This window comes from Cnephaeus nilssonii (genome assembly GCF_951640355.1).
Source record: "Cnephaeus nilssonii genome assembly, chromosome: 22".
NCBI lineage: Eukaryota > Metazoa > Chordata > Mammalia > Chiroptera > Vespertilionidae > Cnephaeus > Cnephaeus nilssonii.
In genome coordinates, this window is record NC_137093.1 from 6,285,085 (window position 1) to 6,307,632 (window position 22,548).

At 48.5% G+C, this 22,548-nt stretch overlaps 1 protein-coding gene across 1 annotated transcript in view; it reads left to right on the top strand.

The window, feature by feature from the left end:
- Nucleotides 1-8,390: 8,390 nt before the first annotated feature.
- The window catches only part of KSR2 (kinase suppressor of ras 2), a gene marked incomplete at its 3' end in the record, with an annotated part of 274,191 nt that continues 260,033 nt past the window's right edge, over nucleotides 8,391-22,548 (top strand). Inside the window, exon 1 of the mRNA XM_079762501.1 lies at nucleotides 8,391-8,856. Coding sequence (XP_079618627.1) covers nucleotides 8,677-8,856 — 180 coding nt within the window. The 5' untranslated portion in view covers nucleotides 8,391-8,676. The remainder of the gene's footprint in view (nucleotides 8,857-22,548) is intronic.

Consider the following 22,548-nt stretch of genomic DNA (forward strand, 5'->3'; position numbering starts at 1 on the left):
GACACCGAGAGACGAAATCACTCCCTGAAGGGCCAGGAGGTGGCAGAGCTGGGATTCGAACCTGGCCACCGGGCTCAGAGCCAACGTTCTTACCCTCCGCGGTCACCTGCCCCTCCTCAACTCTGTGGTGATGAAGGTTCATCATGCCCTCCAGTGCTCCGCGTTGTTGTCGTTCTACTAGGAAACCAGACTGCTTGTAATTGGAAAGTCAATGATATTGGAATTGAATGAATCAATGACTAGGTCTGTCTTTAAAAAAGCCAACGTTTGTACTTCCAATGGCGAAAACAACAAGTGTTTTAAATTTACCAAGAAAACCAAAGTGATTTATCTGATTCTGTGCACAAAAGCACAAGACAGGGGAAAACCTGTGGTCTGTCCCACTCAGCGTTTCTGATTTCCCCCCATTTCATCAAAGGAAAGGAAAGTCCAAAAATTGCAGAAGAGACTTGTAAAGGGCCTTCAGTTCCATTTTTTTCAGACTCAAATGCAAAAAGAAGCTCAATAAACTCAGGGTCTGTGCCTTGCGGAAGGCAACCGAATTGTGGATGATTTGAGGCTCAGCCAGGATCGAGGTGGGCAATCTCACTCACTCACTACATGCGTTTCTTTTTCTCTTTAGTTTCTTTTCCCCACCCAAGTCGCAGATGGGTGCTGGAAGCCGAACCAACACGGTGCCGCAGGGCAAGCTGCAGACAGCTGCGGAGGGGGGTTCTGGTCTCCTGCCCGGACAGATGGCCCACGTGAGCGCTGGGAGGCAGGTGTGGGCTTCATCTCTGACCCGGGCGCAGCCGCCTGCGGGAAAGGTCTGTACCAGGGTAGGTAGCTCGCCTTGGATATGTCCAGACTACGGAACAGATTTTGTTTTCCTGCCAGCAGATGCCTTTCTGTGCTGCTGAAGAGAGCTCACGAGCAGGAGCACATGGAAAATGCGTGGCCGGGATGTCAGCAATTGCGTCACAGTTGCACTTTGGAAAGGGGTGATCACTTTGAACAATGCACACGCACTCACGTGACAAACCAAGAAGACTCCAGCCCGGGTAAACAGCACGTGTCCTTTATCAGATCGTCTCCTTGAACTCTGATACACTGCAGACTAGAGCTCGTCACGCCAGTGAGACAAACCTGGGGGTCACTGTTCGATGCTATGAGGTGCTTTATAAGCTGTTTTTGATAATGAAACAATGGACTCCCCTCCAAAAACAAGAGATGATTTATTCATATGTTTCTTGTACCCGTCAAGATGAACTGCTGGGCAGCCAGAGGTAGTGTATGCTTATCAGGGTAGATATAGAAAACAACAGATAGTTTAGTAAAAACTGAAGATTCTCAACTTGTATGTGGTTTGACCTGTGACATCTGAGGCCAAAAAGGGGCAATTCTCTAAGAGGCAGCCGTAGAGAGTGGAAAGAGGGAGGGAGGGAGGGAGTGTCAGCTTTGGGGGCACGTTAGAACTACCTGAGGAGCTTTTCAAAATCCCGAGGGCCAGGTCACACCCCACACCAGCTAAATCAGAATCTCTGCTGGATAAGGACCCAGGCATCACATATAAAAAATTTCCCCGGTGATCCCCTGTGCAGCTGAGGTCACAAACCACTGCTGTAAGGGGAAACTTCATCACCTTTGGAAGGTCACGTAGGGCTTTGGGAGAGATGGTAGCTTACTGATGGCTCACTGCAAAGGAGTGGAAACGAAGCCAGCGTGCAGTTTGCTGGGCTTCCTCCCTCCCTTACCCATGTCCGCGGATTGTTCTGTGGGAGCTGGTGTGGATGGGGACCGGGCAGGTACAGCAGATGCGGGGGGATCCCAGGTGAAGGCGGGGCAAGGGGAGCCTCGGCCCCGGCAGCTGCCCCTTCTTTGTGCTCCTCTGGACGTTGCTGGGGCAACTGCAGCTCAAGTGGGGCCAGGCGTTTGGATTTTTCCAAAGAAATCGGCCATCAGGATTTTTCATGTGAAATATCCCACTTTAGAATTGTTAGCCACGAGTTCAGGTTCGTTTAAAATTCCACGCAGCCCAATGAAACTCAACTGCAGGTCAAATTTGGCCCCGTGGGCTGCCTTTGGATTCTCTCTCTCCCTCCCTCCCACCTTTCCACTCTCTCTAAAAACCAATGGAAAAAATATCCTCGGATGAGGATTAACAAAAAAATAAAAACAGAACAAAACAAAAGAGTCGATAATTCTAAAGGGCTGAGCCTACGATGCTAGGTTTCCTCCAAAAGGTGCCCAGGTTAGGGGGGCAAGTCTGAGATCCCGATGACACTCTGCCCCCCAAGTGGTGACCCTGGCTGCCTCTGAAGAGCAGATGCCCTTTTCCAGTTCAGTCAAAGAAACCATTTGGGCAAATGCAGAACTTCATAGACAAGATAGCATGAGGCCCAGCTGGGGTGGCTCTGGTGGAGCGTCGACATTTGAACCAGGAGGTCACGGTTCTATTCCCGGTCAGGGCACATGCCCGGGTTGTGGGCTCAATCCCCAGTGTACAGGAGGCAGCCGATTAATGATACTCTATCATCACTAATGTTTCTATCTCTCTCTCCCTTTCCCTTCCTCTCTGAAATAAATAAAAAAATATTTTTTTTAAAAAAAAGATAGCAAGAGAAAGAAGTAAGCAAGCTTGGTTGATGGCATCACTTACTGCAATTTTCAACTCCTTGGCTGTGTGTCTCTGAGTACTTGGAGAGGGTCACAGTACACATCCTCTCCCATCCTGAGGGTGCTATATCTGAAAATTCACAGTGCATCGTTGAGTGCTTAATTTGTAAAGCCAGCATAAATCACAGGACTAAATTGTCCATTACTGTGAGCTCAAATTATCTCGCCATCATGAGCGTGATCTGGTTGTTTTGCTCGCACTGGAAAATTAAGAGCCAAAGAGGCAAAAGGCCAAAAGGAGAACTAAAAAAAAAAAAAAAAAAAAAAAAAAAGTCAGTTTTCTGATGTTGGAAAAAAAATGCACAGGGTTAAAGATAGGAACATTCTATCTGCACTCATCAACTGATTTTGTTGTTAATCCTCACCCGAGGATATTTTTTCCATTGATTTTTAGAGAGAGTGGAAGGGAGTGGGGGGAGGAGGGGAGAGAGAGAGAGAGAGAAACATTGATGTGAGAGAGACACATTGACTGATTGCCTCCCAACCAGGGCTGGGGATTGAACCTGCAACCCAGGTACCTGCCCTTGTCCGGGAATCAAACCTGAGACCCATTGGTGTGCAGACTGACACTCTAACCACTGAGCAACACCAGCCAGGGCGATCAAAGGTATTTTTTAAAAGCCATTTATGTTTGGGGATCCATGAGTTAGAACAGAACAATAACACTCCTCTTGCAGCTATGGAAGATTTGGTGGTATCCTGGGTACTAGTATTCAGAGATTTTCCTCCCCCTGAAGAATTAGTAGAAAAGAGGAAAAACAGAGAAAAGAAGTGTCCTGGGAAAGCAGTATGTTGAGCCCTTCAAGAAGTCAATGTCAGTTTAGTTTGAGTCCAGGTGTATGGGCCACCCTCTACCTCCTAACCTACCATTTCCCAATCTGTGTTCCTATTCACAATGCAACTTAGAAGACACTGAGCCAGCTCATCGCTAATGTAACAGGATGTGGAATGAGACTTTTCCTGTTGACCCAGAACTTCAGGTAAAGCTTCAAAGGTCAGGGCAGTGGGTAACAATACTTCTTCCTTCTGTTAAGAGGTGGCCAGACTGGTCCTTTGACCATCAATAAACACCAACCTCCAGCCTATATAAGACAAGGTCAAGATTTTATCCAGAGGAGGTTTCTCTGACAGGCCTTTGTAAGGGGGTGGGAGGTGGGGGGCGGGGAGCAGGCTTCTTCCCTTCCAACCCCCAAGCCAAGAGAGGACGGTTCAAAGAAGAGTCACTCTCCAGACTGGGAACACCAAGGGGGGGTGGTGGTGTTTCCGGCATCTCACTGCCGGTTGAAGGGTGCCTGGGGCTGCCCACCACGGCGGTGAGGAGAGAGAGCAGCAGGGCAAAGGTGCGTTCTTAGGCTTGAGTCAGCCTGAAAAGACGCACCCAGGAGGGCAGCCCGCCAGGCAAGGGACCTCAGGAAGAGAATGCCTGGTACTTCCTGGGCTATGACTGGAAAAGGGGTGCGCAAGAGGTTACTTAGAATGTGCATTGGGTCCCCATGGAGGTCTCCAAAGATCTGCCAGTTAAAGAACCCGGGATGGGGGGAGGGCGCCTGACACTCAAGAGAGAACTATACCTGTGCTCACCTGTTCTCAGCTGAGGGGCCCTTTCCCAGCATTTCTCCGCTCCTGTGCCTCAGCGAGGTGAGCTGGAGAGGGGGCGGGAAAGGACGCTCCTGCCCGCCTGCACTGCAGGCTCCCGAGCCATCTGTGGCCAGCCGGGGCAGCAAAGAAGGCATTAAACTGGATGTGAGCAGACAGTTTTGATTGGACTAGACTGGACTTCTACTACCTGAATATCAGACTGTTCTTTCAGTTGAAACAAAAAACGATGGGCTCTAATGAAATATTACCAAGTTCAGCCTATGCAGTAGCCCAGTAGCAATATTTTACTCCCCCTGCCAAGGAAGCCATGAGAGGTGTCAGTCAGAGGTAGTATGCAGTATCTGGGATGAAAACCAACCACACAATTCTCCTCCGTTAGCTCCAGTTCTCCAAGCTTGAAATTGGTGAGGCTCATATTGCTCTGAGGTTCAAACCTCCTTAAGCTCTACCAGGAGCAGCAAATGCAATTGCCTACAGGGGCCAGGCAGGAAACGGAACTAATGAATGAAGGGGGCTGCGCGGGGACGCTAGTGAACTGGAACCTGTGTTCCGTGTGAAAGGGACAGCGGCCTCTCACCTTCAGCCACTGTTCCCCGGTATGGCACTTCATCCCATTTCCCCAGAAAGGCCCCAAAGCTCCATTTTTTTAAATTTTGGTTGCATCTCCTGTTTTTGAATTATTGTCAAGAATGTTAGTCAGAGTTCTTTATTGCAAATGACACAATCTGCTCCAGGTAGTGTGAGCAGAAGGGCCTTCACAGGGTAGTGCCATGGACTTGTGCCCCCCAAATCCACACATGGAAGTCCTAGCCCCCAGTGTGTATTTAGGGCCTTTCAGAGGTAAAGATGAAGCCAAAAGGGTGAAGCCCCAGTGGGGCTGGGGCCTTGGGAGAACGGGAAGCCATGTGAGGACAGCGAGAAGGTCCCGTGAACCTTCTCTCACCAGAGCCTGACCATGCTGGTGCCCTGACCTCAGCTTTCCAGCCTTCACAACCGTGAGAACAGCTTCTGTGGTTTAAGCTGCCCAGCCTGTGACATTTTGCTATGGCAGCCTGAACAGACGAAGGCAGGTGCTTACAAAGCCTGGAGAATCTCGAGGAGAGGAGAGGAGAACCAGGCTTGGACTGTGCAGCCAGGAAGGATGCCCAAACCACAGCGCGGACACCAAGCCTGTACAGGGCAGGACACCTGGAAGCAGCGTCCTCTCTCTCAGAGAGACTCTGCCTCGGTGCTGCTCACTCCAGTAGAAATCTCATGTGATTTGTTTTGTGACAGAGCCTCGATCACATGAAACCGGGTTGCAAGGAAGTTTCTGGAAAAGTGCTTTGGTTTCCCTTATGGATACATGAGACTCATAATGTGGGGTATTTTCCAGACAGGAAGGATATTCAAAGGAGGCTGGATGGATACAAATCATAATAAATATCTACTATATTCAATATTTTTGCAATCAGTTGCAAAAAATAGAGGTGGTCAAACAATGCATTTGTGTGTGCTTAGAGTCCAGCTGATGACTTCTGAGCTGGGGGCTACTTTCATTGCTCAAGTCTCCACTTTATCTGAAAATAGCTGGAAAGGTCAGATCCAACCACCACTACCACCACCACCACCACCACCACCAGCACCACCAGCACCACCACCACCACCATTAAAGGCATTCAGAGAGCTTGGAAGCAACCAAGACTAGAGGGGCCAAGATTCTGGAGCGAGAGGAATTGTATTGAGGCAGGTTGACATTCTGAGTCACTTTTTCCTGCTGTTGGGGAGAGAGAAACAAGCAGAACTTTTGGCAGTGTCACAGGGCTGAGGTAAAATTTGAGAGGCGAATATTCTAGGGAAAGGGGGAGCCCTCTCTAAGAGTTAGATAACATCACCTGGAGACTCTCTTCATTTTTTGTTTTTTTTTTCATGCACCAATTGTGCATTCAATGAAAATGATAAGGCCCGCCAAGAGACAGGACTAAATTACCGAAAACAGAGAAAAATAGTCAATAGAAACAGACCTCGAAGGTGACCAAGGTGTTAGACTTAAACAAGGGCTTTAAGTGAACGGTGATTAATATGTTCAAGAAAAACAAAGCAAATAATGGGACAAAACAGATGACAAGATAATTTCACCAGAGAACAGGAATCCATAGACTTCATAGTCCAAAAGCCTGGGAACCTGCAGCCGCTCCTCAGCAGAGGGATTTTGAAAATGCTGATTCAGCTCTGTGTGAACTACAAAACCCCATGACCTACAGCCTGAAAGAAGTTTGCCCACACTGGCTGTCATTCTATTTCTCAAGTGGTTTCCTTTAAGGGACATACGTTGTGCCACGTGTTCTGAGTCGACTCTACCCCATGAGCCTAGTTCCTTGGCATAGAGCTGTGTTCACCTGGAGAAAGAGGTGCTTTTTTCTAATTATCCTAAACATATTCTTTGGCCAATCTGTGTTGGGAGTACTATTATTTTCAGATGGTCAGGGAGATGAAGCCTCTGAGATGACACCTGAGTTGACACTGAGTGACAAGGAGGCAACAGGAGAGGATGGGGGGCGAGGGGGGGGGGGAGTGTGGCCTGGGCAGAGGGGACACAGAGAACTCGGAGGCAAGAACATGTTCCGTGATTTAATCAGGGTCATCTAACTTTTCTGTAAAGGTCCAGATACGTAAATATCTTAGGCGTTGCAAGTCAAAACAGTGTGTGTTGCAACGCCTCAAGTCTGCTGTTATAGTTAATGCAAAGGTAAACGCAATAAACAAGTGAGTGGTGTTCTAATAAAGCTTTATTTACGGACACTGAAATTAGAATATCTTATAATTGTCACGTCGCAAAGTATTCTCTTGATTTCCCCTCCCCCCATTTTAAAGTGTGAAAGCCATTCTGGAGCCATAGTTTGCAGGTATAAGGTCAGTTAGGTAGGCCAGGGACAGATCATGCAGGACATGTGGGAGTTGGCAACAATCAGATTAAGGCATATCCCCTTCCAAATGGAAAGCCACCCATCAGGGTGACTGCAGGCCAGGGTACCAATTCTGGAAGGCAGCTTCCTACAGCTCATGTAAGACATCAGGTTTGTTTTCTTTCCCCCCAGTAACAAGAAAGCACAAATGAACAGAAAGGCAGGCACGCACAGCCAGAAAGCCAGAGAAGACGTGCCCAGGTTCACGCTGACGCGTCGCCAGCACGCACTTAGGGTTTTAAAGTTGGGCGCACACCTGCTCCCGGGCGGAGCGCACCTGCTGAGCAGTCCTCCGGCCTCGTCTCGCGAGAGCGGGGCTGTAGTAGTGGCCCCCACCCCCACCCCCGCACGAAACCCCCTCTCCCCGCCCCCTCGCCCAGCCTCCGCGCTCCGCACTCACTCCCGGCCACCTCCACCGCCCCGGGGAGCAGCCTCGGCCCGCCGCGCGCGCTTCCCCTGCACCCCGCCCGCCGCTCGTTCGCTCGCACGCACGCCCAGGAGTAATTTCACTTTGCCACGCGAGCTCCGCATCCCCTAGAAATCCCGCCCCACGCTCTCCCTGCCCCCGCCGGCAGCGGCCCCTTCCCCGGCCAGGTGCGCGAGCCTGCGCGCTCCTCCTCCGCCTCCTCCGGCGGGTCCCTGGCGCGCCGGGGCCGGCACGGGCTGGGGCGGATGCGCGCACGGCGCCTCTCCGCCAACCCGCTCCCCTGCAGGTCCCTCGCTCGCGCTCCATCCCTCGCTCCCCCCGCCCTTTGATTGACAGGCAAGATGTCGGTGTGGAGCGAGGCAGGAGCGAATGCAGCAGCCGTCATCCCCGGAACCCGGCGGCGGCGGCAGCAGCAGCAGCAGCGCGAGGAGGAGGCAGCCGCCAGCCGCAGTCGCCGCCGCAGCCGCGGGAGCAATGCAGACAGCTTCTTGAGAACGCGCTGAAGCACCCCAAACGGCGGACGATGCCGTGTCACTGCAACTGGGAGGGGGGCAAACCAGATTCTTTTTTTTTTAACGTAAAAGCCAGCCGGCCAAAAATACATAATTTTGCCCTCCACGGAGCCGGTGTGTAAAGAGTGAGCGCTATTTCCCTTCTTCTCCGCCTCTCCCTCCGCCTCCTCTCCTCCCCCTCCTCTTTTTCCTCCTCCTCCTCCCTAAGTGTATAGACAGCATCACATCACCTGGTTTGCTTCTGAGAAACGGCATCTCTCCTTTTCAGGGACCAGAGACTCAGAGAGAGAGAGAGAGGAGACATTCTAATGGAGTCGGCTTGATACCCCAAAATAAAATAATAAATTTTGGCTCTTGTCCCCTCCTCCCACCCCACCCCCTCAACCCTGTGTGAGATGTTAGGTTTCTTCTTCATGAGGCATTGAGGAGTCGCAGTGGTTGGGAAGGCGTAGGGGGTAGGCTACCTCTACACCCCCCTTTGCCCCCCTTTTTTCTCTCTGGGAGGAGGAGGAGGGAAAGGGGGCTTGCAGAGCAAGCGATGGATGAGGAAAACATGACGAAAAGCGAGGAGCAGCAGCCTCTGAGTTTGCAAAAAGCCTTACAGCAGTGCGAGTTGGTCCAAAACATGATAGACCTGAGTATCTCCAACCTGGAAGGGCTTAGGACCAAGTGTGCTACCTCCAACGACCTCACACAAAAGGAAATCCGGACCCTGGAGGTAGGTGTTGCTTGCGGGGGGGTGGGGGGTGGGGGGGGATTGCAATCCTTCCTCCCCTCCCTTCTCTCCCCACCATCCCCTGTCCTTTGATTCTGTTTGTTGGGGGGGGGGGGGGGGCGGGAGGGTTGCAAGGGGGGCACGATGTGGTTTTCCGTGATTTATCTTTTTGCACAGCCTGCACGGGCTGTGCCTTTACGGTACCGCTGTCGTCTACGCTTGGCTGGGTGGTGGTAGTAGTAGTAGTAATTGTTATTCCTTCTTTATTATTATTTTTGCGGCCGTTATCATCATTCGCTTCCTCTCTGAGGAGTGAGTTCTCTGTCGTTTGCGCTTGTGGATTTGTTTATGTGCCACGGGGGCTTGTGTGCTGGGTAAGACATTAAGGCGCTGCAGAGAACCCACGTGATCCTGCGCATTCTGCAGGTGGTCAAAAGGTGGCTTTTGCTCGCAGAATGGGGTTGCCTATAAATATAGACCTCTGCTTCTCTCCGCCTCCGTCCCAGCCCCCCTTTTGCTCCTTGGATTTTTTTTTTTTCAGTGATATACATGTCAGGAGGCAAGATGCATTAAAAAAATATCCCCATTGAGCTACCCATTTTCAATCGAATTACTTTGATGCAGGGAGCTGTTGCAGGCCTAAAATGTGTAAAAAAGATTTTTTAAAATATGCCCGGACCAGCACACAAGTGGTGTGGGAAGATACTCTTGAATCTCGGTGGGACCCCGAGGAAAGGTGGAGATGGAGGAGTTATCCTCGGCTGTTGTAACATTCTCTCCAACAGAACTTGAGGGGGAGTTCGAAGCACTTTGGTGGGGGGTGGGGTAGGGTGGATGCAAAGTTGCTCAGAAAGAAGATGGCAGCAATGATTTCTTCCGAAGGCCATTGGGTCAAAGGAGGAAGGTTTCAAGAGCCGTAGGAAATGCCTGGTGTCCACAGAATCACGGGGCATCCAGGCTGTTTGAAACATCCGAAGGGCTGGGCTCCCTTCCCTCCCTCAAACTGGCCCAGCTGTACACATGGCTTGATTAGATTTGGGAACTCCCAATAGCTGGCAGTCACTGAGTTAGTTTCCAAGGCCTGAACTCTTCAGTCCTTAATGGAATCTTTTAGCCCGTCTGTGTCCCGTACCTCCTCCCACCCCCTTGTAGTCTGGATGACCACCTCTCTCCGATTCACTTTCAAGTCTTTTTCCTCCGAGGTTTTGAATTTGGCTGGATGTCAGCGGGCAGAAAGGTCATCATTTTGAAAGTGTGTGTGTGTGTGTGTGTGTGTGTGTGTGTGTGTGTGTTGAATATCCTGTTTGCTACCCTGGAAATACGTGGCTCTGTGCACCTGTCATCGGGGAAAATGATCCTCAGAAATGAAATAAGATGAATGTCAGGGGGGTATCAGAGGAGTGGAAATTCTGTCGGGAGGCACAGGTATTTTCTTTCTCGGAGCTTTGGGAGAACAGTCTGGGCTAGGATTCTGCTGCGGGAAGAAAAAGTGTGGGATGCCCTGACCCAGCCTTCTGTCTGAGCAGTGCCCAAGGTAGGATTCTGCTCAGAGCTGCATGCAGTCGATAAACAAATAAACCAAAGGGCCACCTGCAGTCTCTGCTGTTGCTGAGCCAGGAGCCCCACACGCTGGTTTGTGTAAGTTTCTCCAGGCGTCTGTTCCTCTGTTCACATGCCCTGCCCTCTGATAACTCCCTGGACAGTGGCGATGGCCGCAGTGGGCCCTGGGCGCTGTTGCTGCCTTTCTGCCTGGTGGTTTTCGTTTTACACTGGGGGGTGAGGCACTGGCATGGCGGGATGGTCCAGTGATTGAGATTGCATCTGTTTGTTGGTTTCCTAGTCCCAATATGCCTCAGGGCACGCCAATCCCTTTATCCATATTGCCCACGAGAGGGTCTCAAGTTCCCAGCTCTTTAGGGCTGGCCTGGGGCCACTGAGGAGGGGCTGGTGGCTCAGGGTCCAGCCAAGTCCTGCCAAACCCCATGCGTGCTTTGAACCCACAGGGTTTTTTTTTTATATATATATATATATATATATATATATTTTATTGATTTTTCACAGAGAGGAAGAGAGAGGGACAGAGAGCCAGAAACTCGATGACAGAGAAACATCCATCAGCTGCCTCCTGCACACCCCCCACTGGGGATGTGCCCGCAACCAAGGCACATGCCCTTGACCGGAATCGAACCCGGGACCCCCGAGTCCGCAGGCCAACGCTCTATCCACTGAGCCAAACCGGTTTCGGCCCCACAGGGTTTTTATATCCCAACAGTTCTCAAATGTTGCATATCGAAACCACCCAGGGAGCTTGTTAAAAATGCACATTCCGGTCTTCTAACCCCAGACAGCCTCATTCAGTTGGGATTGGAGGGGACCCAGGAACCTGCATTTAGCAAACGGTTCAGACGTTTCTGATGTATGTTTTCATATTGACACTTTGAGAAATACTAACCTGGTAGGAGATAGGTACACATACCTCAGCCATTTGATGGTGACAGCTTCCTGCTCCCAAACACTGAAGTATTAAATTGAACCGATTATCCCCGAAAACCTTGACAATAAGCAAAATTTACTAACATGCCTGTACCCCTGTAGAAACAAAAATATGCAGCATGGGCTTAGCCTTCAGGAAGTGCACTTCATGGTTAGGGAGGCAAGGCTAATAACATGCATGTGAAATAACGATAAAGTCCAAACAGTAAATAATCTGGGGAGAAGCATGTGGGTCCATTAGGAATGGGTTCAGCTGCATGAAACGGAAAATCCAGCCACAGTGGTTAATCAAATAATGGCTCCTTTTTCTTATGTAACAAGAAGTCTGGAGGTATGTCCTTGGCTCAGTAAGTTAATATCAGAGCTGATGTCTTTGCAAATACTCATGGTTGCAAGATGGCCCCTGAAGCTTCAGCCGTTACACCAAGTTCAAGGCAGGAAGGAAGGGAAGTGGGTGAGGGTCGAGGCATAACTGGTCCATATCTTAGTTCGGCTCTCTCAGGACAGCTCCTCCTCCCTACCCCCACAGATGATGTTTAATTATGTCTTCTTGTCCAGAACTGGGTCAAATGCTTGTCCCGGTTGCAACACCATTGTGATTGGCTTGGCGGGTCACGACCTATTGCCTTGGTTGACCTGTTGCCTCTTCATACAAATCAGGGTTCAGCTAGTGCCGGAAACCGAACATTGTCACTTGGTAGTTACGTGAAAAGGGAACCCGGGAAGGCTGGTCAACCTTGAAGCTAAAGGTCAGAGCCAACCACTCCCTATCTAATTGACAATGGTAACTGAGGCAACTTCCCCACCAAATAATCATGTAAATCCTTATTGATAAGATAATCTGTCTGTTACTGGAATTACCTGCCTAAGGGCAATGGGTGTATCTCAGAACCCAAATAAAAGGGATGGCAAAAGCCAGAGCAGCGGCAGTCCTCCCACTAGAGGTGGGCTCCCGCCTGGCCCCCATTTACCCAAATTGATTCTTTTCTAGCTTCTTTTCCTTTTGATTGCGGCCTTCTCCAGAAACCGGACCTGAACGGGAACCCTGAAACACGCGGGATGTGACAAGGGATTCCCACAAGCTAGCATGGAAGAAGGCAGGGGGGGATATCAGGTGGGGAGCCAGCACATCAGTCACTGTGTGTTATAGGGACAGACTTTGGCGGAGGAGAAAGATCGTGTGCCTTGGAGTTAGATGGATGTAGTTTTGAATTCTAGCTTTTCTACTTGCTTTATCTTGGGCCAGTGATGTAAATTGTCTGACCCATGGTTTAATTTTTGGCAAAATGGCAGTGATAGAATAACATACCTACCTCAGAGGTGGTCGTGAGGATTAGAAGAGATGACTTTTTCTAGGGTCTCGTGTGGTCTCAAGCACAGTGCCTGCAGGTGCTAAGTGAATGAGAGCTATTATGATTAGCATTACATGTGTGGAACAGAAGACATGGGAGGGAACACCCCAGGTCGAAGAGAGAGAAGGAAGAGCTTGAGTGGCATTTCCAAGGTATGTTCTATGGATTCCTAGTTCTGTGGAATGTTGTCATTTTTCATACTTTCAACAAATGCTGAAACCCAGGCACTGTTCTAGATGCTGGTAGTCAACAAGTGTTCTGTAGACAAAACGGATTTGTGGTTAATATGTTTGGGAATGGTTGAGTTAAGCAAAGGGAAACTGGTGTCTTTACTGCAAGACTTCTCAGAGCCTTTAACATGCCAGATGCGTATATTGTGACTCAAAGAGGTAGAGTCTGTAGCTTCCTTTTTTCCAAAGCTGTCCCTCGGGATTGATGTTCCATAGAATTCACCTGGGGAAACATTTGGCAAAGCAGGGAAGCTATCCTGGTTGGGGACCTGGGGACCCTGAGTGGAGTGAGAAATGGGGAGGGTTTAGATGGCAATAGGTGGCTTGCTGCTCAAGAAGAACAAACCAAATGAAGACACAAAACGGATAATACCCGATAGGGGGTCATTGGAAACGAATTTAGGTTGCTAACTCCTGGGATCTGATGTAGCACCAAGTTTCACCCCCTTAAAGGAGGAGATAGAAGTCTTCAAAAGTTGGGGACTGAATACAGTAAAAAAGATGATTCAAGGTTAGTCTGATGGCAGCCTGCAGCACGGCCCGTCAGATAGTGAATAGTTAAGGCTTTGTGGGCCATGTGGTTTTCATCACAACCACTCAGCTCTGCTTTTGCAGCACACAGCAGCCACGGACAATACATAAGTGAACATTTTCCAATAAAACTATTTGTAGACCCTGAAATTCAAATTTGATATAATTTTCACATTACAAAGTGTTGTTTTCTTCTTGACATTTTTTCTAACCATAACCATAACCCTAACCCACAAGCTAGCTTGCGGATTCATGGTCTGCAAGGTGAATGGGACAGAAAAGATCCTGGAGGCACACAGACCATCTGAAAGGCAGGCAGGTGATGCTAGGAATGGCGGGCGCTGGCCAAGTGCGGGTGGTTCTGACCTGGGTTCTATTTTGGTTAGATTAGAGGGGAGGCAAACACCAGGGATTGGGTTGGGGTGGATACATACAGAATCTCCTTATATAGCAAGGACAATGTAGCCATACACATATCAATTATTTGGTCTTCATATGTTCAGTCTCTATGATTGATTGTGGTGTCACAAACCATCCTTAGACTTAATCATGTTTAGAAAACTTTGGACTTCAGACAACAAGTTGTTATTTTCCATGATTCTGTGCACTGGGATTGGGTGGGTGGTACTTCTGCCGTTCTTGCCCGGGCTCCCTCATGTGACCACATCAGCTGGCGGATTGGCTGGTGGCTGAGGCAGCTGAGCCTCTCCCTCCCTGTGGCCTCTCCAGTGGGATAGCCTGTGTTTCTTACATGTCCCCAGTGTTCCAAGAGGGCAAGAGCGAAAGTTGCAAGATACCTTAAGATTTGGAAGTCACACAGTGCCACTTCCATTGTGTTTTCTGATCGGTGACTGTCACATGGCTAGCCTGGATTTCGATGATGGTGATACAGACTCCTCTGCTTGGTGGGAGGAGCTGCAGAGCATTTGTGGCCATATTTAATTTACAACAGGTGTAATTATTTAGTGAGCCCAGCTCTGCTTTAGGCACTGGAAATCAAATAAGACAGGCGAGGCCCCTGCTCTCATGGTGCTTTCATTCATGTGTGACTGTCAAGGTGGGGTAGAGCCAGGCAGACACTAAGCAAGTGGACTGAGAATGTTGGTCAATGTATTAATTAGCATAGGGTCTAACAAATAGGTCCCTACATGTGTAATGGCTCTAGAAGAAGTCTTTTTTAAAATAATTTTTTAAAATTGATTTTAGAGAGGAACGGATAGGGAGAGAGAGATAGGAACATCAATGATGAGAAAATCAAGTGATCGGCTGCCTCCTGCACACCCCACACTGGGGTTTGAGCCCACAATCTGGGAATGTGCCCTGTCCAGGAATTGAACTATGATCTCCTGGTTCATGGGTCAACGCTTAACCACTGAGCCACGACAGCTGGGCATCTACTGGAAATCTTTTCTTGCTCACAGAACATTCAAGATGAATGCACTTAGTTGGTGGGCCATTCTTTCATACTCCAGGCCCCTTCCATTTTGCAATATTGTCATTGTTTTCATCCAGGAAGGGGAGAAAATGTGGAGAAGGCAAAGCCCCTTAAAAGCCCCATCCCTAAAGTTGCTCTGATCAGTTATGCTTGCATTTCATTGGCTAGAATTTAATCACTGCAAAGAAGATGGGGAGGTGGGTCCAGGAAGAAGAGACAAACAGTTTGCTGAATATCCAGGAGCCTCTGCCATAGCCAGTGACAGATAAGCTATTGTAACAGTTATCTATTGCTCCACAACTAGCCACCCCAAAGGTAGTGGCTTAAAACCATAATCATTTATTTGCTCAGGAGTCTGCCATTTGGGCTGGACCCAGCTGGCCAGTTCTGCTGCTCTTGCCTGGGTTGTGGTCATCTGGTAGCTTGACTGGGGCTGGATGGTCCAAGATGGCTTTGTTCACATGGCTGGTGGTTGGCTGGGGTACTTCAGTTTCTACCCGCGTGGTTTCTCCAGCAGGACAGCCCAGGTCTCCTACATGGTGGCAGCAGAGGTGTTCCATGGCGCCAAACCCCAGCATGCAGCCCCTCTTAAGCCTCTGCTTCCATAACCTTTGCCGATGTCCCATTGGCCAAAGCAAGTTACGTGGATAAGCCCAGAGTCAACTTGGAAGCAACTATCCAAGGGTACTGATTCCAGCAGGCATGTTCATTGGGGGCCAACGAACAATCTAATACTAGTATAACAATGTACCATAGCTATGAAGAAACCCTGAGCAAAATAAAACCAAAGAGCATGGAAAGAGAGGGAGAGGCATGGGATAATCAGCAAGGATCTCTTGAGGACGTTTTACTGACTTGAGTTAGCCAACCATGAAATATATGGGGAATACACGAGGTAGAGGGAGCAGCAGATGCAAATTTCTTGGGTGGGAATGTGCTCAGCATGTTATTGAAACAGTAAGGAAACCGCTGTGGCTGGAGTGGAGTGAGTGCGTGTGGGGAAGGGATGAGGGACGCAGTGGGAGACAGAAGCAGGAACCTGGTCATAGAGGGCTTACGTAGGAGGATCCTTGGGTTTTGTTCTGTGAATAGGGGGAGGGTGGAGACTGATTTATGTTTTTAAAAGATCCTTTGGATTGCTGAATGAAAAGAGACTATTGAGGGGAAGAATAGGAGCTGGGAGAAAAGTTAGGGGGTTACGGTGGAAGTCAAAACAAAGATTGACTGTGCTTTGAGTTATTATGATGGTGGGGGAAGGGGAAAGTGGCTGGATTCAGAAGGTCCAGTGCATGGGAGGTGCTCATGAATTTGATAGGAGGGGGTGAAAGAAGAGAATTGGGGATTATTCCTACGTGTTGGGTCTAAGAACTGAGCAAATGGTGGTGCCATAATCTGAAATGTGAAGACTGGGGGTGGAATAGGTTGAACTTGACAATCAGGTCCTGTTTGGACATGTTGCATTTTTCAAGTATACAGTTGGGTAGATGAGCCTGGAAATCTGAGGAAAGCTGGAGATATGAAGTTCTCTTAATATGTCCGGAACGTCTTTTCATACTAGAGGCCTGGTGCACGACATTCATGCACTGGTGGGGTGGAGGGCTCCCTCAGCCCAGCCTGCGCCCTCTTGCAGTCCAGGACCCCTCGGGGGATGTCCTCCTGCCACAGAGGTGGGAGAGGCTCCCGCCACTGCTGCTGCGCTCACCAGCCATGAGCCCAGCTTCTGGTTGAGTGGCGCTCCCCCTGTGGGAGTGCACTGACCACCAGGGGACAGCTCCTGCATTGAGCATCTGCCCCCTGGTGGTCAGTGCGTGTCATAGTGACTGGTCGTACCGCCGTTCGGTCGATTTGTATATTAGGGTTTTATTATATAGGATGATAAAACTAGAGGCCCAGTGCATGAAATTCGTGCACACATAGGGTCCCTAGGCCTGGCCGGCGATCAGGGCGGATCAGGACCTTCCGGGTGCTGGCCAGGGCCTTCCTTCTGGCTGCCGGCCGGGGCCTTCCTTCGTTCCGTACCGCCCCCTGGTGGTCAGTGCACATCATAGTGAGCGATTGAACTCCCAGTCTCTTGGTTGAACTCCCGAGGGGACAATTTGCATATTAGGCATATATATATATATATATGTATATATTATTCTTAATACCTGCATGGGATTACATGGATGTACCATAATTTATTTAACCTAAATTATATTGTCAGATGTTTGTTTATACTTTTCCATTATTATAAATAACACTGTAGTAGACATCCTTGTGGCTTGTAGTAATCCCCGCCTTCAATTCCTGGAAGTGGATATGCCAAGTTTCAGGACTTTTGAGAGGTTTTGCCAAATTGCCCTTTGCCAGCATGGTGGGAAAGGGCTCATTTCACCACATCCTCAGCATGGGATTGTGTTTTACTTTATTTATTTATTTATTTATTTATTTATTGTAAAATATATTTTTATTGATTTCAGAGAGGAAGGGAGAGAAAGAGAGAGAGAGAGAGAGAAACATCAATGATGAGAGAGAATCATTGATTGGCTGCCTCCTGCATGCCCCCCACTGGGGATCGAGCCCGAATCCCCAGCATGTGCCTTTGTAAAACAGGAACAACCACACTTGTGGTCACTACCCACTTGAGAGGTGTTCCAAAGGTCACAGGTACCCTACGCTTTGACTTTCTCCTCCCATTTTTGTGCCCTTGACTGGAATCGAACCTGGGACCCTTTGGTCTGCAGGCTGACGCTCTATCCACTGAGCCAAACCAGCTAGGGCTCACTTTGTTTTTTGATTGCCTGTGTTTGGATGACCGAGGGCTCAGGGTTACGGAGACAGTTGCGGCAGGTTGGAATCTCACCTTTCCTGTTTCTAGTTGGGAAGGATCTGGGAACCTGTGGGGACAGGAGGAGGACTTGTTTTTTCACACGAAGTGGCCAGCCTGCGAAGACCCAGCCTCTTCCTTCTGCCTTGTTCTCGTAAAGATAAGGGTGGGAGGTGGTCTCACAATTCTGAGCCGGTGGCAAAAGTTATTTCTGAAGGGCTTTACTGCCCTTGTGGGTTTTTGGGGTGGGTTTTACTGGGGCACTTGTTATCCTCCTTCTTTTAACGGGCAGAAAACTGGGGAGTCTTCTTCCCCCAGAGAGTCGGTTATTTTCTGGGCTCCCACTCATCTGCTCCCAGTGGCTGGGACCTGGCCTTCCTCCTCATTCCCATGGTGATGCTCTGGATACGGGGGATGGGGAGGTGTCCAGCTGAGGAAGATGAGGGACATGTGGCATTGGGAAGGAGGATGGAGGCGCTGAGGAATGGGACGGTTAAGAGGGACAAAAATGGGAGGAGAAAGTCAAAGCGTAGGGTATCTGGGACCTTTGGAACACCTCTCAAGTGGGTAGTGACCACAACTGTGGTTGTTCCTGTTTTACAAGTGAGTTTACTGAGGTTTAGAGTCAGTGATTTAACCCGAACTGTGAATTAAGGTGGCCACGGATAGAGGAAGAGGTTTACTGCTCAACCGTGGATTTCCCGAAGGGGTAATGGCCTGGGAGGGAAGAAAGGAAGATGAGAGCAAACAGAGGACGAAGGGGAAGTGCAGATGACAATGGTGATGTGATTAGAGGTGATAGCTATAGGATTAATGGGAGTCATGATGGCATACTCTGTCTCTCAAATGCTTTCATTGGTGACTATTATAGATGACAACTATTGAAAGAAATATAGGACTGATAAAGACAAAGTAGAGCATCCACTGAGACAAGGAAAGATGAGAAAAAGAGAGGCAAACATTTTAGACTGGAGAAGTCCAGAATGGTGGCCACTTACCACATTAGCTACCGACCAGTCGAAATGTGGGGAATTCTAATTGAAATGTGTGATTAGTGTAAAACACACATTAGCTTCCAAACTCTTAGTATGAAGAAAAGAATGTAAACTAATGTATCCCATTAATTATTTGTTCATATTGAAAACAGATTGTTTTAGATATATTGGGTTAAATAAACTATGTTAAAGTTAATTTCACTCATACCTTATTATTTTATTTTCCTGAGGCTACTAGAAAATGTTAAATTATGTAGATGGTGCATTGTATATTTCGATTGGACAGCGTTGCTTTTGAGCATTGAGGTGATTTCTCTGTTTTGCTATAGTGGAAATCTTGATAAAGACGGAAAATATGACCCTCCTGGAGTTGCTAGGTAGCCATTGACTCAAGCAGTGGATGCATTCCAAAGACAGGTTCCTTTGATTTCCCTGGACCAGTAGAAAAGTGAGATGAAGGCTCAGAAAAAATAACTTAATTGAGTCCCTGGAAATTTCGGTGGGTGCTTGAAGCAGCATAGCTAAATAATTAGGAGGGCTTGGGCTCTGCAGTAGGGACTGCTTGGGTTCTAGTCCGAGTTCAGGATTTACTAACCTTGGGCAAATGCACTCTCCTTTCTGAGCCTCAGTTTTCTTGCTTATAAGGTCAGGATCATTTACATAGGATTGTTATGCTGATTAAATGGATTGCGCAGTAAAGGGCTGAGCAGAGTGCCTGGAACATGGCAAATGCTCATTAATTGTATGAGCATATACTGATTTCAGAGAGGAAGGGAGAGGGAGCGAGAGATAGAAATATCAGTGATGAGAGAGAATAATTGATTGGCCGCCTCTTGCATGCCCTCTACTGGGGATCCAGCTCACAACCCAAGCATGTGCCCTTGACCGGAATTGAACCCAGGACCCTTCAGTCTGCAGGCCGACGCTCTATCCACTGAGCCAAACCAGCTAGGGCTTACCTTTAGTTCTTTTGATTTTCATCTTCCCTATAGATTGGTATGGGGAGGGGAGGGCATTTTAGCCCTTTGTGGTGGTTAGTATATTTTAGCCATTCCGGGAGGTGTCATTCTTGAACGTATCATTCAATGAATGTTAACTGAACCCCCAGTGTTTGAGAGGCAGGGGGCTAACACATCCAGGATGAGAGGAAACCCATAGAAGTCTTCTACGGGATAATGGCACACCTGGTGGGCTGCAGGTGACATAAGCCAACAAGATTCTGATACCAGATCTGAATCTTTTAATTCGCCCACAGATGACTCATGTCTCATCAGTGCCTGGCAGGCTTTAGTCTTTAAACCATGTGCTCATCACAACTCTAAGTTGGGTAACAAAAGTACAGTCATGTGCCACTTACCGACAGGGATACCATCTAAGAAATGTGTCATCCAGGCCAGTGGTCACCAACTTTTTGGACATCATGGACCACCATTTGGTGACCGCTGGTCTACCAGTGGTCGGCAAACTCATTAGTCAACAGAGCCAAATATCAACAGTACAACGATTGAAATTTCTTTTGAGAGCCAAATTTTTTAAACTTAAACTTCTTCTAATGCCACTTCTTCAAAATAGACTCGCCCAGGCTGTGGTGTTTTGTGGAAGAGCCCCACTCAAGGGGCCAAAGAGCCGCATGTGGCTCGCGAGCCGCAGTTTGCCAACCACAGGTCTAGGTGATTTCATCGTTGTGTGGACATCACAGAGAGCACGTACACAAACTTAAATGGTATGGCCCACTGGTTTTCAACCTTCTTCAGCTCATGGCACACATAAGCTAATTACTAAAATTTTGTGGCACACCAAAAAAATATATTTATGCCACTTGACAAAAAAATAGCTATAGTTTTGATTCATTCATACCAGACGGCTATTATTGGCTGTTGTCATTTTTTTATTTGACAATCTAAAGCAGGGGTGGGGAACATCTGGCCCATAGGCCTTATAAGGCCTGATAAATCGTTTGGTCTGGCCCTGCCAAGGCATTAGGGTGAGTTAATTAAATGTTTGGCCAAATATAGCAGGTAATTTTTAAGTTGATAATTTTGTGTGGCCCACGAGTGATGTTATAAATATCGAATGGCCATTGTCAGGAAAAGGGCTCCCTACCCCTGAATTCTAAGGGAAAAGAGGTCAGTGCCCCATTTTTAAAATATTGCATGTTGTAAAAATTCTTGTGGCACACTGGTATAGCCTACTACACATCTAGGCTCTATAGCCCAGTGGTCAGCAAACCGCGGCTCGCGAGCCACAGGCGGCTCTTTGGCCCCTTGAGTGTGGCTCTTCCACAAAATACCACGGCCTGGGCGAGTCTATTTTGAAGAAGTGGCGTTAGAAGAAGTTTAAGTTTAAAAATTTGGCTCTCAAAAGAAATTTCAATCGTTGTACTGTTGATATTTGGCTCTGTAGACTAATGAGTTTGCCGACCACTGGTCTAAAGGATGAAAAATGGTACACCTGAATAGGGTAATTACATAAATGGAGTTTGCGGGACTGAAGATGTTCTGGGTGCGTCAGTGAGAGAGTGGTGAGTGTATGTACACACCTAGGTCATTACTGTCCACTACTGTAAGCTTTATAAACAATGTACACTTAGGCTCCATGAAATTTATAAAACAACAAGAGATTAAATCAAACACAAGAGAAAATGCAGTCAAGAGGTGCGGTAAACACGAGATGTGTGAGGCTGCTGTTGTGTAACGTGGAACCCTGTTTCACAGCCAACTTTTAAAAATTTTATTTTATAAGTAGAAACAGTACACTCTAAAGTAATGATAGCCCTGGCCGGGTAACAGTTGGTTAGAGCATTGTCCGGATACACCAGGGTTGCAGGTTCAGTCCCCAGTCAGGGCACTTACAAGAATCAACCAACGAAAGTATCAGTAAGTGGAACAACAAATCGATGTTTCTCTCTCTCTTCTCCCTTCCTCTCGCAAAGCAATAAATAAAAATAAAAAATAAAAAAAATGCGAAGAAGCATAGTATGTAAACACACACACCACTAACATAGCATTTACTGTCTTTTTTAAGTATTACGGACGGTACACAGTGAGCGGCAGGCGCTGGGCTGCTGCACGCCTGGCAGCTCAGCAGGTTTGTTTACACCAGCATAGCCACAAGCACGTGAGCAATGCATCGCTTTACGACATCCCCATGGCTACCACGTCACTTGGCCGCCACGTCACCAGGCGAGAGGAATTTCGCAGCTCGGGGCAGTCCACGGGCCGGGCCGCCGCCATCTTTGCAGGCCGTGGTCACGGACAGAAACGTCATTTCGTGGCGCGCGCTTGTGCCTGGGGCGGCGCTGGGCCTCCCCACGGGGCCCTGTCTGACGTTTCTGCGGTGGAGGGAGAAGGCGGCGGCCACATCCAGTGTCCTGTCCAGGTAGGAAGACCCTCCACGGCACCCGCCGCCGCCCCGGGGCCAGCTTGGGCTTGGTCATTTGGGAGGAACACCATCTCACAAGGCGGCCTTTTTAAAAAAATTCACATTTTTGTTGTGGTCAAACATAAGTAACAAAGTTTACCAATTTAGCCATTTTTATTTTTTTTCCACTTGAACCATTTTTAAATGTACGTTTCCGTGGCATCGAGTGCGATCTTGTGCAACCATCACAGGCACTGCCCTTCTCCGGAACGTTCTCATCGCCTCCGACAGAAATTCTGTGCCCGCTGAACAGTAACTCCCTGCCCCCCTGCCCCCCGCTGCATGGTGACCCCCATTCTGTTTTCTGCCTCCATGGATTTAACCATTCTAGGTAACCATTCTAGGTACCTCATTAGGTCTCCTTTTGTGCCTGGCTTATTCCACTTAGCATGATGTTTCTAATGTTCACCCATGTTGTAGCATGTATCAGCCC